Genomic DNA, 19,626 nt, shown 5'->3' with positions numbered 1-19,626 from the left:
TATATATATTACGTAAAACATAGTTGTTATGCTCAACACTTGTATGATAGACTTGTAACCTTATAGTTTTTCTTTTTTGCGGTAACACAACATTTTAAGCTCGTTGTAGGTTTCTTGAAGCTCATGTAAGTCTTTACAAGTAATGAGAGCATTTACGGAGTTCTAAAGAAAAATTATGTCGGGTTTCTCGTGTTAGTGAGCACTCTTGTTTTGGAAAAAAATAGTTAAGAATTGAGAATTCGTTTTTTGTGTTTGCGCGTAACAGTAAAAAGTTAAACGCCCTCGTATTTATCAAGATTTCTTTACATTTTAGCGTCTTTCATATTTATACACTCTGTTACCTCTCTTGGGGTTACTTTACATATATTTTATTTTAGACGTAAGACATAACATCAGCTCTTAACTTCTCAAATGCTAACATTTTGTTGAACGGCTTTAAACCGTGAACGATTTGTTTAGGTACAGTTTTTAAAGTTTTGACGTTTAAAAGGTTGGTTTATTGCGGTAGAAAATTATCCGAACAAAAACAGTTTCACTGTAAAAAAATCGCGACAAATCCACGTTCATAAGACTATTAAGAAAAAAAAATTTGTTTTTTTCTTTACAAAAATATATAAAATAAAAAAATTAAAAAATCCAAGTAACCGATATGATTACTTATGATTTTCGGAAATTAAAAAAAATTTTGTTGTAAATTTAAAAATTAAAAAAAAAATTTTGGAACGTATTTAGTGTGCGTGGTTGCAAAATATTTTACTTTTAATGAAATTCGTAAAATCTATTTACTAGGACTTTAAAAAAATTGAAATACACAATGACGCACACCAAGTACGTTCCAAAATTTTTTTCTTAATTTTTAAATTTATAACAAAATTTTTTTTAATTTCCGAAAATCATAAGTAATCATATCGGTTACTTGGATTTTTAATTTTTATTTTATATATTTTGTAAAGAAAAACAAATTTTTTCGTAATAGTCTTATGAACGTGGATTTGGCGCGATTTTTTTACAGTGAAACTGTTTTTGTTCGGATTTTAGTATTTTTTGTAATTATAATGAAAATTTACAATTGATAACAACTTAAATCTTGTGTTGACTGCATTTTTTACTGCAAACTATCCCCTTGAAGCTACAGTTTATGTAGATGTAATTCCAGTGCACCCTGGCGGCCGTAAATGTAAGCTGTGAATTACTTTTTTTAACTGTAATTGCGTATCTATAGGAGGATTACTATGCATTTTCGAATTATTTAGTCTGTGGCAGATCACTTTGCTCATCGAAAAAAAGTCAGGATCGAAATTTTTGCGTTTCTATAGTTTGTGCTGATTAAATTTAATAATTTCAAGTAGATTAATTGTTATAAGTTAATATAATTAATTAATAACAGTCAAATAAAGTATGAATTACTGTTATAATATACAATTTAGGAAAATAAAGTACCGTAGAATTAAATAAAATTTTGCAACCTCAAAATACCGTTCTGCTTACAGTAAACACAGTCGGTAGTCTGGCGCTCCGTTTACAGCAGATTTGAACGGAACTTGGCGCCAGATTCTACCGAATCTGTGGATGAAGTTTTCTTTATATGCTACAATGTGGGTATGTATGGTTTTTTGATATAAAAAATTTAAAAAAATATTTTTGACTGGGATAATAAAGGAATTTGGGGATCGAGTTGTTTTAGTTTTATAAAGTATGCATTAAAGATTATTCTCCTAAATTTTTATTAAAAAATATCATGTTGTTACAAAGTTATTAGCATTTTTGTGGAGGACCAAAAAAATTTCCTCCACCACGGTGCGAACTCTAACTCAAAAACGGATTATCTAAAACGAAAAAACGAAACAGCTTTGTAATCGGCATTCATGTGGTTATCGTTGCACGTAAGGAATTTTGAAAATTTGGATTTAAAAAAAAAATGGCGACATATTAAAAGTTTTTTCGTTTTTTTTTTCTCATTTTTTGGATTCAAACAGCCCTAAAGAATCTTAAAAATCAAAATTTTCAAAATCCCCTAGATGCAACGATAGCTACTGAATAGACAAATACGGAGGAATAAAAGTTGCAAATCGGTTCATATTTATGCAAATTACAGTTTGCACCAGTTCAAAAAAAGTAGTTTCGAAAAAAACGCATTTTTGTCGGAGCGCCACGCGTGCAATGGTCATTTGACACACTGTTACAAAAATGACTATAACTCGAAAAATATTCGGAATTTTTCTATAAAACTCTAGATAATTAAAGATTTTTTAATGAAGATTATTTTTTTTTTTTTTAATGTGCTTAAGAAATTTTTTTGCAAATTTAATTATGATTTAAAATTCTGATTATTCTTAAAATTTTTCTCTAATATACACTATTGTCATATTTTCTTACTTACATAATATTCATAGGAATAAATTATCAGATAAATAAAGTATTAATTTCAACAGTAATTAAGTTGCGACAATTAAATTTTTCCTGACGATCTCACCGTAATTTCACTCCATACCAACACAATACTAAGTTATAATTTTAATTGAGCAACAAATTATTATCGGGATGTAATTAGCGTAATTTACAAATCGCTTTTCCGCTAATCGACTGCGATACAATATTCTCACTGTAATAATAGCTCGGTGAACGTTAATTATGCAATCAAAAAACCACAATACCCATCGCCCATTACATTACCATAAACAGCACATCCATCCATACATACTCACATCGATATTAACAAAGCGCGTAATAATATATACCATAACGGAGATAAAATATAAATCAGCCAGCGAATGTGCTTTGTGTTATACCAGAATACTTGTCAAATATGCACAATGCAAAATTTAAATCCTCATTATGCAAATAAATTTTTTTATATTTCAATCCCCAAAATTTTTTTTACATTTTTAAACAACAAAACTCTCCATAATTAAATGTCAGTTATTTTTATCAACTAAATTCTTCCCCTAAAATTTTTCTATCTAAAAAAACTCTTAATTTAACCACACTGATAGAAGGATTTAGTAACAAAATTTTTAGTCATTCATTTGGAAGAAACAAATATTTTGTACCCATCAATATTATTTGTTACAGTTTAATAAATGATTTCTTTATATGAACAAAGCCTTATTACATGGATATAAATATTTAGTTCCACCAAATAATATTTAGTAACAAGTACTAAATATTTCTTTGGCAAGTATTGTCAGTAGATAGCTTATGCTTTAATTCCAATGTTTATGTGATACATAACTTATTCACTAACTTGGATTATTTTATTAAGCTCGATTTTGGGAGATTTATTAAACCTTTAAAAACACACATACTCCCAATAAATGTCTTCTATTTATGTCTTTTCTCAGTGGAGTTTAGTTTACATTTTTTAATTTGTCTATTATTGATATGTTAAAAACTTGTTTAATTTTAAATTTTATAAAAGTCTTAAACAAAAAAATATAATTTAATGAGATTCTTTTCTTTATAATACCTTATATTTTTACTTAAAATTATTTATTTTAATTATATTTATTTATTTTAAGTTAAAAAGTTAGGTTACACGCTAAAATTAGTTAAAAAATTAATTTCTTTGATACCAATAAACGATTTATTGAGTAACAATAAATCATTCGTTAAATACTACTAAATATTTATTTGGTAGAACTAAATGGGCTTTAATAATTGATTTAGTACCTATTACTAAATATTTGGTAATGAAAGGTTTGTTACTAAATAATTTAGTATCTGTTACTAAATCTTATTAAATAGAACTAAATTCTTCTATCAGTGTGTTAAATTCATTAAATTTCTAACATATTTTCCTTCTTCCCTCCCTCTAAGTCTCAGAATACCAAAGCTTTAGATTAGTATTAATATAAACAAGATTTAAAAATCATTTTGCCAAAGAAATTTCACTTCTGACATGTGTACTTTGTACGGACGCATTTTTTTTCACCTAAAAAAACTCTTAAATTAACCACCAAGATTATTATTTATTCTTAAATAATAAAAAAACTTCACCGCAATATAATATCCACCAGCGCATTAATTTTCATTTTAGTATGCACAAGTAATCTATTTTAATGACGCTCCTGGATCGGAGAATTTAAGGTATAAAACAGCGCTATAATATCTTTTACCTTCAACCGAGAAAAAATAACAAAAATAATCCAAGAAAGAACAAGTGAAAAACTTTTTCCTCGTACTAAGCTCCAAGAAAATTTACAAATAATTAAAAAAGTTGACGGATGATTAAAAAAAGTTTTCTCCGTCGTGATTATTATAAACTGCGTAGTGCAAAAAAAAAAAAAAATGCTCGTACATAATATTGATAGAACATATTACTCAAGTTTTGTTGTGTGGTAAGCTTATCAAAATTTCCGCTTGTATTATTTAATATTTTTTGCTACACGTTTCGTTACAGTGAATATTTATGAAAGATGTAAATAACCAGAGGATCATTCTCTTACTCAGCATCTACCTGACGTTGCATTGGGCGCCAGAGGGGACTCCTTGGTTAACCAACCGCAGTAATCCTCTAGCTTCAAGCTTTAGTATCTTTCTTTTCCTCATTTTCTATCCCGGTCTGGCAATCGCGCTCGTGGTGGAAAACACGCAAGGAAACTAAACCCCCTTCTGGGATCCACAACATCGTTGTCTCTGATTCAAAGCAAGTCGCTGGCAGCCTCCAGAGCAGAGAACCTCGGGCTTTTGATTTAATTTTAAATATCTATCTCCGTCATTTTATTTTTTTTTCCTCACTCCATCCTCGAACTTTGTTATTATTATCGCAATAATTTGCGCCTGGTTGCTCCCTTAAATATCGACCGATTGTTTTTATTTCTCATAAATCTCTGTCACTTTCATTCGACACATATTATATCAGAAATAAAAAAAAAATTTCACGATAAATTGTGTAGTACATTTTTAAAATTATATATCTTGCAATTGCAATTACATTTTTTAATTAACGTTCCATTTTGTGATTAAAAATGTAATTACTTTAGTTAATTAATTTAACTGAAGCACTGGAAAATAATATAACAATAATATTAAACAGTTGGAAAATATATTGGATATTATTTTATTTAAATTAAACACCGCTTTGATCAAATTGAAGGAAAATATTTTTAAAGGTCAAAATAATAAACATGCTTTGTCGTTCATCGTAAATATAATATTTATGGGAATGTTTGTTTTTTTTTTTTTTTTTTTTTTTTGCTGTAGATAAAAACACGGTCAAGTAAAACAATAGGATCTTGAGGTAAAAGGAAAAAATTGTTAGTTTTTTTTTATTTGAACAAAAGGATTGCGATGGGTGGAATATAATTGAATAAAATAATTGGTTATTAAATTTCAATGTTATGCTTTACATAGAAGTTGAAATTGAAGCTTTGAATTTCAGTCGTTAAATAGGTATTATTTCACACAGAATTTCGTTTCAATTGTAATTTTTAATATAAAAAAGTCCAATGCTGAAAATAACATATTTGGAAATGGAGATATGGTGAATTTTTTGACAAGAAGTTAATTTTTTATTTGAAGTAAATTTTCCAAAAATTTGTCAATTTTTTTAGTATAAAAGAACAATGGATGCATTTATTTTTTAAATAAATAATAATTAAAAAAAACTAAAAAGTACGGTTTTTATAGAAAACCAAACTAAAAAATAGAATATAAATTTTTACACTATATAAATAAAGAATAGCGTAAAAAATTTTAATAAATATAAATTAATAGGGTAAATAAGGGAGAAATGTATTTTATTTTAAAAAAAGTGTGGGGTGCATGGTGTCAATAGTTATAAATATTTTATTGACAGATATTAGATAAAGGATTGTTATTTTGATAATATCTTAAAAAGCACCCCACGCTTTTTTTAAAAATAAAATACATTTTTTTCTTATTTATACACGGAAAAAAGTAAACTTTAATAAATAACAGTCGATTTATAATAAGTAATGATCAACTGCTAAAAATTACCATTTCAAACAGTAAAATCGTGATTTTACTATTCACTTAATAGTATTTACCATTTAAACGTTACAATTTACTCTTTACATGGAAGAAAATACTATTTCAAACAGTAATATTCGCTATGTAAATGTCTAAAATATTAAAGTATAATAATTAAGAATTCAGACTTTGATATTTATCATTTCGTACCTAAAAAATGATCTTATGATATGTTAAAAGTATAAAATAAAGTTGGTAAATTTCTAATACAAGCAACGTCAATATTTACAAAGTGAAATGGTAAATTTTAAACGCAACGCTAAAAATCAAATTGTAATTATTGACTTGCTTGGACTGTTAAAATGTATATTTTAAAGTATAATTTTTACTGTTTCAAATGTTAAATTCTCCCAGAGTGAGACCCCCTTCTCTTTCATCTGAGTTCCCCTTCTCCTCATAATATAGACTATATATTGAAATGGAAATTTTTACTGTTTGAAACTGTAATTTTTTAAGATTAAAGAGTCGTTATTTACTATAGTGACAGGTACTAATCATTTTTTTTGGATATTAAATTATAAATTGTGGCTTTTTTACTTTCTACATTAAGTTCTGTAATATTTATAATTTTGCCACCCCGATGTCCGCTTTACTGTTTGAAACTATAAAAATTAACCAGAATCCAAGTGAATATTACAGTTTACTTTTTTCCGTGAACTATTATTAATTTATCTTTATTAAAATTTTTTACACTATTCTTAATTCAAATTTATTTTCTATTTTTTAGTTTAGTTCATTTATAAAAGCGTATTTTTTTGAGTTTTTTAAAAATATCATTTGTTTTTTTGAATTAAAATTCTCTTTGGTATTCGAAAATTTATTAATATTAGAGAACTCGGCTAAAGATTATGATTGAAAATTAAAATTAACATCAATGTTGTTAATATTATCGTCCATAATTATCAACAATTATTAGTATATCAGGAATGTAGATAAGATAGGATCATAATAACAAAGGCAACTGTGCAATATAAAATAGTGATTGTTATAATTCGAATTATGGTAAATATTGTAATTGTAGCGATTGTTACGTTATTATGTTGGTTATTAACATGTGTAATTTTCAGATGCCTGAGGAAAGTCTAATAAATGACCAAAACGTCTCAGAAATAATAATGTAATTTTTTATTATGATCCTATCTTGTCTACATTCCTGATAAACAAATAATTATTAACATCAATTCCTGCATTATCGATGAAAATTATATATATAAATTAACAAGAATAATCTTATCAAATTAGTGTATTGTCATCCATCCTCGATCTATCTACAAAGTTTGAACGAAATCTGGCCGTTTAATTTGTTAAATTTTTTGGAGCAGAAAAGCGCATTTCATTGAACGCTTAACCCAGTAAATATTTATTCAAAATAATTTAATGAACGATTCATTGACAAAATTTCTGCATTTACATTAAAAAACCCAAAAGCTTCTCCATTAAACCAAATTACGCTTCCATAAATCATCAACCATCAACCATCAACAAACTAAATCCTCTGAAAAGCCAAAAAAAATCACTCAGTATCCCTGAAAGCATGAAAATCGGTTCATACAAAATTCAATCCCCGGTTTATTTTATTGAACGTCGGGCAACGATCTGAAGGCTCCTCTGGTGAACGAAATACAGATGCGTGATCTATTCGGTAGCTCTCAGTGTGATTGCCCTGTTCTGCAAGTGCGATGCATTTGGCGTGTGTCTGTGGCGCCTTGGAATTCGACTTTGCTCGACTTTGCTAAAAAACTAGTACTTATACATAGATCCAGACCCAGAAAAAGTAATAGAAATGGAAATAGGTGTCAGTACAGGGACACAAGTGAGAGAAAATCTAGTGTGATACCAAGAGAATTATTCCTTTACTTCTCCTTGCACGGGTGTTTTATTTCTAACGAGTAGTTGTATGTACACACATGTACATACAGAGTGTGTATGCAGAGAACGAGTATGAACAGAAGGAGAAGGGATTACTGAAGTTCCCGAGAGGCTGGGCGGTATGTCTGCGGCGGGTACATTACGCTGATTGCTGCTCGCGGCCTTACTCTATACTTCGGAGAATACACTCAAGTGGGGGTTTATGAAACTCTTTTCTTCTCCTGCTTTTGCATGATCTCACTCTTGCTCTAGTGAAGAAAGAATAAACAAAAAAAAAATAAAAGGGAAAACAAGAAAGAGAGAGAGAGAGAGAGAGGTTTTATTCTTCTTGCCATTAGTTTTCACGTGACAAGCTTGACTGTACTCGTACTGCTTCACTTAATATTAAGTAAGTGTACCATGAGTAGACTCGTGCCTTGATTTTAATCCCTTAAATGAATGACGCAGGCTCTTGTCTTCTCAAACTCTTATCTGAGGCTCTTTCTGCACCAAATAAAATTATAGTTTTTATTTTTTTGACACTTTATTATCCAGTTTACCAGACTCGAGGGCCCGTATCTTGAGACAGATGGTCGAGGGAATTTTATTAGATGTATGTATGGTGTTATGGTATGTGAGGGAAAGAAATGTTAGGGTATAAAAATATTGCTGAGGGTAAGTAAGAAAGATCGAGTTTTACGATCGGTTTTAGAAACGGAAACTGATGAAAGATTTGTCGGAGGAGTCGGATTGACTTGCTTTCGTTTTATGATCTTGGAATGGGAATTTTAGTTTGTTTTGATGAAGGATAATTTTTTTTCAAAGGTTGTAATTTAAAACTTTTATTAAATATAAAAAATTTATAATTGTGAAATAAAAGAAAATTTATTGAAGATATTTTTTTTTATCTGTATTAAGAAAATAAGCAAAATTTTGTGGCCAGTGTAATTATATGATAAAATGGGTTTTTGTGGTTAAATTTGGTATCGTTGGGAAAATCTTGACCTGGAGTTGGGCTTTTTCATGGTATCATATCATTCTTACCAATAGTCAATTTATGATGATAAGTATTTAGGCTGTATTCGAAAATGCTCTATCTCTAGATACATAATTAAGAAATGACCTTGTATCTTGTGAACTATTGAAATTTTTAAAGGTATAAGCTCATCCTGATGTTACACTCTTCAAGACCTTTCATTTAAGTATCCACATCAATTTTTCATATATTTTATATATTTATATATTTCACAAATACCATATATATAAAATATATAAAAAATGCCATGTGGGTACTCAAATGAAAGCTCTTGATGAGTGTAACATTGGGATGAGCTTATATCTTTAAAAATATCAATAATTAAGAAATAACCTTGTATCTTGTAAACTATTGACATTTTTAAAGATATAAGCTCATCCCGATGGTACACTCATCAAGACCTTTCATTTGAGTACCCACATCAATTTTTCATATATTTATATGCATTATATATATGTCTATATAAAAAATATATCAAAATGCATGCGGGTACTCAAATAAAAGCTCTTGACGAATGTAACATATGGATGAGCTTATATCGTAGAAAATGTCAATAATTAAGAAATGACCTTATATCTTGTGAAATATTGACATTTTTAAAGATACTAGCTCATCCCGATATTACACTCATCAAGAGCTTTCATTTAAGTACCCACATCAATTTTTCATATATTAATATATATTATATATATTTAAATATGAAATATATATGAAAATGCATGTGGGTACTCAAATGAAAACTCTTTATGAGTGTAACATCAGGATGAGCTTATATCTTTAAAAACGTCAATATTTAAGAAAGTACAGTGCAATTTGACAAAATTCATTATTTAATAAATCAAAATTTTATTTATTTATATTTCACAAATCACGGCCGTCACATAGTAACTGCAATATTACTAGCTTTTATTAATCAATTTTAGTTGATTTATTTTTCATCACACGTGAATTTTTTTTAATTTATAAAATTTTCATTACAAAAGAATTCTAAAAAATTAATAATTTTCATTTTAAAAATTAATTATTAAATTATTTAAAAAATTGACGTTATTTTTATTCAAATAAATTCAATAGCTCACTAGAAATAAAATTCATTAAATTTTTTTACTGTTCAAATTTCAAATAAAATAATAAAAAAATTTATTATTTCAATGTTAAAAAATAATGATTAAATTCTTGAAAAATCGAGAATACTTTTATTCAAATAAAATAAATAGGTCACTATAAATTAAATTTGTTAAATTTTTTTTATCCGTGTGTTGTTCAATTACTCAATTTAATTATTAACCATTAATTAGTTGAGCAAAATTAATGATAATAATTATCCGACAATATTTATTCTCTGTAATGGCGTTTTTGAAACACCGACATATAATGAAACTTTATAAAATTAATCTTCATACATAATGAAATCATTTTTACCGGCATAGTGCATCAGCGCGTGTAATTAAAACCCATTTATAAAAGCTAATTTTACAAATTTTGTATAGTATAATACAAAAACAATGTACAATATGTTGAGCAATTTATTTGAAATTCAGATTATTTAATGAAATATATAATAAAAAATGTTCAATAAAATATCCGAAACAGTTGGTACATATATATGTATATATGTATAGATTTAATGGGAATACCAGGTACTAGATACTAAATGCCAGTAACATAATTGTGCAGCAAAGGTTGAGGGCTGGAGGAAAGAGTAGGAGTATGAGTATGAGTAGAGGAAGTATAGGTCTGACCACAGGGGAATTTATCTACTGAGATATTCGGCAAGTTTCTCTATCGTTTCTACACGTCTGTACTCAACACCAGACTTTGTGCAGTAACAAGTGATTATTATACTCATACTCATCCTGGTAGTTATTCTGACACGTCTGACTGTTCTGTTGGTCTACTACATTTACCGTCACATCATACCGCACTGGATAATATAACAGCACACCAATCCACGTAGAAATAGTTACACTACACCGCTCCTGAATGTTACTTAGGCAATCCAGCTACTGCGACACGTTGGTTAACCCAGAGTATGCCTGACTGAAAATTTAACTATCACTGCAGTGCTCCGGTATTACTATCAGAGTTACAAAACTATCTACCGTATTAATTTCAATTTAATTATGTTTCGTAAATCCGGAATTTCATTTCTCAAATGTAACACATTGGTATTAATGTGTATTAGTGATGCGTTCTATCACAGTTTCTAATTTCATTAATTGTTTAGCTGTGATAATTATTTCCTTTTTTAATTAAAATTGTTAAGAGAATTTTTAGATAGAAAATTATTGCAACGATTGTCGGGAAATTTGTAAGCGATATTTAAATCTATGTTATTAAGACAATAAGGAAAATTTTGTTTCCAGGATAGTCGTGATAAAATGTGTCATTGCAAAGTTCTTGACTTGAATTTGTACCTTTTCAAGGTTTTATTTAATGTTAATTGATAGTCAATTTATTATAATATGTATTTTGGCTGCATTCAAAAATACTCTATCTCTAGATACATAATTAAGAAATGACCTTGTATCTTGGGAACTATTGACATTTTTAAAGATATAAGCTCATCCTGATGTTACACTCATCAAGACCTTTCATTTGAGTACCCACATCAATTATTCATATATTTGATATATTTATATATATTAGATATGAAAAATATATCAAAATGCATGTGGGTACTCAAATGAAAGCTCTTGTTAAGTGTAACATTGAGATGAGCTTATATCTTTAAAAATGTCAATAATTAAGAAATGACCTTGTATTTTGTGAACTATTGACATTTTTAAATATATAAGCTCATTCCGACACTACACTCATCAAGACCTTTCGTTTGAGTACCCACATGAATTTTTCATATATTTATATATTATATATATGTATATATGAAAAAATATATGAAAATACATGTGGGTACTCAAATGAAAGCTCTTGATGAGTGTAATATTGGGATGAGCTTATATCTTAAAAAATGTCAATAATTGAGAAATTACCTTGTATCTTGTGAGCTATTGAGATTTTTAAGGAAATAAGCTCACCCCGACATTACACTCATCGAAACCTTTCATTTGAGTACCCACATCAATCTTTTATATATTTTATATATTTATATATATTATATATGAAAAACATATCAAAATGCATATGGGTACTCAAATGAAAGCTCTTGAAGAGTGTAACATCGAGATGAGCTTATATCTTTAAAAATGTCAGTAAGTAAGAAATGACATTGTATGTCGTGAACTATTGAGATTTTTAAAGATATAAGCTCACCTCGACATTACACTCATCAAGACCTTTTCTTTGAGTACCCACATCAATTTTTCATATATTTCTATATATATTATATATATGTATATATGAAAAATATATCAAAATGCATGTGGGTACTCAAATGAAAGCTCTTGATGAATGTAACATCTGGATGAGCTTATATCTTTAAAAACGTCAATATTCAAGAAATTACAGTGCAATTTAACAGAATTCATTATTTATTAGAGCAAAATTTTCATTTTTTTTAGTTCACAAGTCACGGCAGTCACATAGTGACTGCAAGGTTGCTAGTATATTTTAATTAGACATATTTTCTTAAATAAAATTTTTCGTAGTTATTTAAAAAGGAAAGTTTGTTAAAAAAAAATCAAATTTTAAAAATTAAGTCAGTTTTTAATTAACATAAAAAATTTTCTAACTAACCGTAATTTAATTTTTAAAAATAAATATAAATGTAGACCGCAAAAAATTAGCAACGAGCAAAATTAGGTCTGGACTTTGTGACCTCGTTTAAATATTCACCGTAGCGAATTCGCTGAAGAATCGAGTGAATTTTCGCTCTAAAAATCTTAAAAAGAATAAATAAAAGTAAAAAATTTAGTGAAAAATAGAATAAAAAAAAAAAAAAAAAGTAGGGAACCCATTTGCGAGATTGAAGTTCAATCATTTATTCGCAGAGCTTTCTGTGCATATAACACCCACCACATACGCGGTACACATACGCGATACACATCTATATATTTTCAGAAACGAAAAAAGTAGATATAAATATAGTATAAAGTAAAAAAGATCCTTTGGTTTAGTTGTGCGGTAGTCTTGGTTTGTTGTCAGGACGCGGAAATTCAATACGAAACGGGACTGTGTCTATTGTCGAAGAAACGGTTGGTATGGAATGTTAATACTTCAATACCATAACCTCTTGAGTAGTGTGTTATGTGTTGTGTGTTGTGTGTTGTACGGAGGCACGTAAATCCTTATTCGATTTGAATGTACTACTTTTGAACTCACACAACTATACACACTTGCGTCACAAATGGAGTGATTTTTTTTGTTTTTGCAGAGCTTTTATTTCGATTTTTTTTGATTTACGAATACGTTTGTAAGCTAGATGAATCCATTGGTTCAATGACGTTTTTCCATAAACGTTTCAAACGTGATTCAATCTTGTTCGAGTACATTATACTGTCGTGCAGTTTGTTTTATCCATTCAACAGCAATACGTCCTGAAATGTTTGCATCAATCTTTCTGACGCATCATAATTTCACGTTTCTGTTTACTATAGTAAATAACGTTTGATTAAACTAGCAATATCGTTATCAAGGAATCCTTTTTCCTCTTTAATTAAAATTTATTATTATTTATCCTAATTTTAATTAATAAAATATTATTATTATTATTATCTATATTTTTAAAAGAATAAGAAAATTTTTGTCTTCAGGGTAGTCATATGAGAAAATCGGTTTTTCTAGTAAAATTTAAAGTCATTGCAAAGGTCTTGACTTAATTTTGGGCCTTTTCAAGGTTTCATATTTCAACTCTAGATACATAATTAAGAAATTACCGTGTATCTTGTGAACTATTGACATTTTTCAAGATCTAAGCTCATCCTGATGTTACACTCATCAAGATCTTTCATTTGAGTATCCACATAAATTTTTCATATATTCACATATATTATATATATGTAAATATGAAATATATATCAAAATGCATGTGGGTACGCAAATGAAAGCTCTTGATGAGTGTTACATCGGGATGAGCTTATATCTTTAAAAACGTCAATAGTTAAAAAAGTACAGTGCAATTTAACAAAAATCATTATTTAATAAAGAGAATAAAAAAAATTTTATCTTCAGGATAGTCATATGATAAAATCGGTTTTTTTAGTGAAATTTAATGTCATTGCAAAAATCTTGACTTAAATTTGTGCCTTTTCAAGGTTTCATATCATTCTCAATGATAGTAAATTTTTGATGATGAGTATTTAGGCTGCATTCGCAAATAACCTATCTCTAGGACACATAATTAAGAAAAGACCTTGTGTCTTGTGAACTATTGATATTTTTAAAGATATAAGCTTACCCTGACATTACGCACATCAAGACCTTTTATTTGAGTACCCACATCAATTTTTCATATATATATATATATATATATATATATTATATATATTATAAATATATATATATATATATATATATATATATATATATATATATATATATATATATATATATATATATATATAATACATATAAATATATATATTATATATATTTATATGTATTATATATATTTATATATGAAAAATATATCAAAATGCATGTAGGTACTCAAATAAAAGCTCTTGATGAGTGTAACATCGGGATGAGCTTATATCTTTAAAAACGTCAATAATTAATAAATGACCTTGTATTTTGTGAAATATTGACATTTTTAAAGATATAAGCTTACCCCGATGTTATACTCTTCGAGACCTTTCATTTGAGTACCCACATCAATTTTTCATATATTTTATATATTTATATATATGTATATATGAAAAATATATCAAAATGCATGTAGGTACTCAAATAAAAGCTCTTGATGAGTGTAACATCGGGATGAGCTTATATCTTTAAAAAGATCATTAGTTGACAAGATAGCAATGACATTTCTTAATTATTGACATTTTTAAAGATATAAGCTCATCCCAATATTACACTCATCAAGAGCTTTCATTTGAGTACCCACATGGCATTTTGCATATATTTCATATATATGATATTTGTAAAATATATAAATATATGAAAAATTGATGTGGGTACTCAAATTAAAGGTCTCGATTAGTGTAACACCGGGATGAGCTTATATCTTTAAAAATTTCAATACTTAAAAAAGTAGAATGCAATTTAACAAAAGTCATTATTTAAAAAAAGCACAATTTTATTTATTTATAGTTCACAAGTCACAGCAGTCACATAGTGACTGGAAGCTTACTTATTATTATTATTACTATCATTATTGTTATTATTAAAAAATAAAACATTATTTTTCAGCCAATTGGAATGCATTTAAAAAAATATGAATGGGTCGCCTCGCCAGATTTGGGTGACTGCTCGCTTTGGGTACGATCAGCAACCCTAGAATTTGACGACGGATTATGGCAGTGTCAAGTCACCGCCAGTGATTTTACAACGCAAGATGCGCTGGCTTCAGAACCAGCCCGATTAGTAGTCAGAGGTAAAATTAAAAAATCATAATATTAACAACAATGAAAACAAAAATAAATTTCCCAAAACTTTTAATGAAAATATAATCCGCTTATTTCACTTTTACTTTTAATTGAACATTTTTCATCCTCTCTCCCATATCTTCTAGTTATCTGTTATCTGTCTGCAAAAAGCTTGCTTGCATTTTCCTATTATACATAATTGCAATCCTACAATTCCACAATTTAACAATCCAATACAATATACAATATACAATAATAATGAAAGTACCCGATTCATGGAACGTAAATAACAATACCGGATTCAGTAGACAACAATAAAAACTAAATATTTTCAAGCCCATTAAAATAATTCATTGATCTGAAAAAAAAAATTCACGAAAAATAGCGAAAAAAAAATTGACGATCTCATCAGTTATGCGCCCGGATTTTCCGGGTCGTAAAACTGGCTCGACATTGATCGATAGCCAGGATCTCGTTCGCGAGTACCCGTCCTTGATGTTGTCAATAAATCATTAATTATTCATTATGTATTGCGCACACAATGTTATACATATTTTCCTCTCTTTTAATCCCTCGTCTTCGCAATATCATCCTGCAAAACTTATACATTGATTCAAGAAGTTAACTTTTGACAGATGCATTTTTTTAAATGAATTAATTTATTGATTTTTTGTTATAAATAACTACACTTAAATTTAAATTTTTATAAATTAAATAGCTTAAAATCTACAAGGATGAAAAATTCAAAAATTTTAATTCTAAAGTATTTAATAAAATTGAGATAAATATTCATATCTCTGAAATTTATATTATTTCAATGTTTTAATTGATTGCTAAATTTTTTCATCGGAACAAATATTTATATTAATTTTTTTATTAAAAATTTTTAATATTCAATTCATTTTTTTACACGGAAAAAAGTATACTGTAATAAGTAATAGTCGATTTATAATAAGTTATGATCAACTGGAAAAAATTACCATTTCAAACAGTAAAATCGTGATTTTAACAATCACTTTATAATATTTATCATCTAAATGCGACAATTTATTATTTACATGGAAGAAAATACTATTTCAAACTGTAATATTCGCTATGTGAAAGTCGAAAATGTTAAAATATAATAATTAAGAATTTTGACTTTGATATTTATCATTTCGTACCTAAAAAATGATCGCATGATATGTAAAAAATATATACTACAGTTACTAAATTTCTATATAAGCATCTTCAATATTTACAAAGTAAAATGGTAAATTTTAAAAGCAACGCTAAAAATCAAACTATAATTATTGATTTGCTTGGACTGGTAAAATATGTATTTTAAGAGTAGAATTTTTACTGTTTCAAATGTTACAAGGAAAAAAGTAAACTGTAATAAATAATAGTCGATTTATAATAAGTAATGATCAACTGGAAAAAATTACTATTTCAAACAGTAAAATTGTGATTTTAAGAATCACTTTATATTATTTATCATTTAAATGCTTCAATTTATTACTTACATAGAAGAAAATACTATTTCAAACAGTAATATTCGCTATATGAAAGTCCAAAATGTTAAAGTATAATAATTAAGAATTTTGACTTTGATATTTATCATTTCGTACTTAAAGAATGATCGCATGATCGCATGATACGTAAAAAATATAAACTACAGTTACTAAATTTCTATACAAGCAACGTCAATTTTTACAAAGTAAACTGGTAAACTTAAACGCAACGCTAAAAATCAAACTATAATTATTGATTTGCTTGGACTGGTAAAATATATATTTTAAGAGTAGAATTTTTACTGTTTCAAATATTAAATTCTCCGAGTGTGAGACCTTACCCTTCTCTTCATAGCATAGATTATATATTAAAACGGAAATTTTTATTGTTTGAAACTGTAATTTTTCAAGATGAGAGAGTCGTTATTTACTATAGTGACAACTAATCACATTTTCGATATTAAATTATAAACTGTGGCTTTTACACTTTTTACATTAAGTTTTGTAATATTTAAATTTGTGCCACCCCGATGTCCACTGTACTGTTTGAAACTACACGGAAAAAAGTAAACTGTAATAAATAATAGTCGATTTATAATAAGTTATGATCAACCGGAAAAAATTACCATTTAAAACTGTAAAATCGTGATTTTAACGATCACTATAAAATATTTATCATTTAAATGCTACAATTTATTATTTATATGGCAGAAAATACTGTTTCAAACAGTAATATTCGCTATGTGAAAGTCGAAAATGTTAAAGTATAATAATTAAGAATTTTGACTTTGATATTTATCATTTCGTACCTAAAAAATGATCGCATCATATGTCAAAAATATAAACTACAGTTACTAAATTTCTATACAAACAACGTCAATATTTACAAAGTAAACTTGTAAATATTAAATGCAACGCTAAAAATCAAACTATAATTATTGATTTGCATGAACTGGTAAAATATATATTTTAAGGGTAAAATTTTTACTGTTTCAAATGTTAAATTCTCCGAGTGTGAGACCTTTCCCTTCTCCTCATAGTATAGACTATATATTAAAACGGCAATTTTTACTGTTTGAAACTGTAATTTTTTAAGATGAGAGAGTCGTTATTTACTATCGTGACAACTAATTACATTTTCAATATTAAATTAGAAATAGTGGCTTTTACACTTTCTCCATTGTTTCGTAATATTTACATTTGTGCCTCTGTCCGCTGTACTGTTTGAAACTATAAAAATTAACCGGTAATCCGTGAATCCGTAAAGTATTTAATAAAATTGAGGAACATTTTTATAAAATTTTTATTATTCAATTCATTTTTTTCCACTATTACTCATCAAATGGAATTTTTTAAATCCCAAACATTCCTCATAAAAAATAAACCAAAATAACTGCATACGTAATCTCTTTAATAAAAATTTTTCAACCGGTGTATTTATTTATCAAATTACATTCCACGCCCGAATAAATGAAATGTACATGAATAAATCTCATTAAACACAAACAAATCTTCCTATAAGTGTGCCACTGTACATAACTACCTATGTGTGTATGTTGATGATGAATGAACAAGATAGTAGGTTAGTTACGCGATCAAATGGATCAACCGTAGTCTAGCCTTAATCTGTAGCCTTGCATGTGCCAAGTATAGCATCGGACTTTTATCATCAATCCCTACAGCGTAATTTGACTCCTATCCGTCTCTATCCTTCTAATCCAAGCGTACAGGTATACAAGTGTACAAACAATAGAGTGTACTGTACCGTAGTATACAATAAACTATAGTATATATTAGCTAAAGCGCCACGTAGTGGAAGCGTCCTGAAGTAGACACGATGGCGGCCACAGGATAAACGACAGGATTACGAATTAATCTTCGCTAATTGTCTCATTCTAGTCAGCCCTCAGCGGCCGCAGATAGAGTATGCTGGTGGTGTAATTCTACCGGGTGGCAACGTGACAGCCCGAGCAGGTGAGATTGCTACGCTCACTTGCACTGCTCGCTATGGGAATCCTCCGCCTCTAATTAAATGGTTCGTAATTGTTACACGTAGATACACGTCTTACTATTTATTTTGTTAATGGATCTATCATTTCTCGGTTCTTTATTCCTGTACTATTCTTTATTCTGTTTACAATTACTTGTATTGTTTATCCTGTCATTTTTTATTTTTTCCTCGTCCGTATTATATCAATACGTATATACTAATTAAGTGTTGTCCATTAGACGGCTCTTGGACAAATAAATGGGGAGATTCTTTTAGTGTTCTGTCTTAATTAAATTCCGTATTTTTGCTGAAAGAATCTCTGCGTAATACCGTCCAAGGCACGTGGAAAGCTCTACTTCTCCTACACGCCGGTCATGAATAATCATGATCTGTTCTGCATCTTGTATAATAAACCTCTATTCCGAGAGGAACAGCTGAGGGAAGCCTACGGGAATACATGTGTGTATCTTAGAAAAACCATGCAAGTCACGTATTTTAATCATGGCTCGTAGTTTTCATGAATTTATAATTTGTTTATCTTGTTAATTAAAACCAAATCAAACACACGAGTTCTGATGATAAATTTATGTGATTTTCGAGAGGTCAAATTTCGTGGTGAAAAAGGGTTTAATTATTTATTTATTAAAGTTTTGGTCTTGATAAAAAAAATTATAAAAATTGGTAATCTATATTATAATGAGAATAATAAAAATTTTGTTTCCAAGATAGTTATGTGATAAAATCGGTTTTTTTAGTGAAATTTAGTGTCATTGCCAAGGT

At 28.0% G+C, this 19,626-nt stretch overlaps 1 protein-coding gene across 3 annotated transcripts in view; it reads left to right on the top strand.

Annotated features, from left to right (window-relative positions):
• The window catches only part of LOC123269526 (kin of IRRE-like protein 2), a 187,727-nt gene that overhangs the window by 145,463 nt on the left and 22,638 nt on the right, over positions 1-19,626 (top strand). For all 3 annotated transcript variants that reach the window (XM_044735279.1, XM_044735281.1, XM_044735280.1), the window contains 2 exons: positions 15,188-15,371; positions 18,756-18,891. In XM_044735279.1, coding sequence (XP_044591214.1) covers positions 15,188-15,371; positions 18,756-18,891 — 320 coding nt within the window. The remainder of the gene's footprint in view (positions 1-15,187; positions 15,372-18,755; positions 18,892-19,626) is intronic.

Source organism: Cotesia glomerata, linkage group LG7 (assembly GCF_020080835.1).
Source record: "Cotesia glomerata isolate CgM1 linkage group LG7, MPM_Cglom_v2.3, whole genome shotgun sequence".
Lineage (NCBI taxonomy): Eukaryota > Metazoa > Arthropoda > Insecta > Hymenoptera > Braconidae > Cotesia > Cotesia glomerata.
The sequence above is the reverse complement of the archived record's forward strand: the minus strand, read 5'-3'. Positions and strand labels throughout refer to the sequence as shown.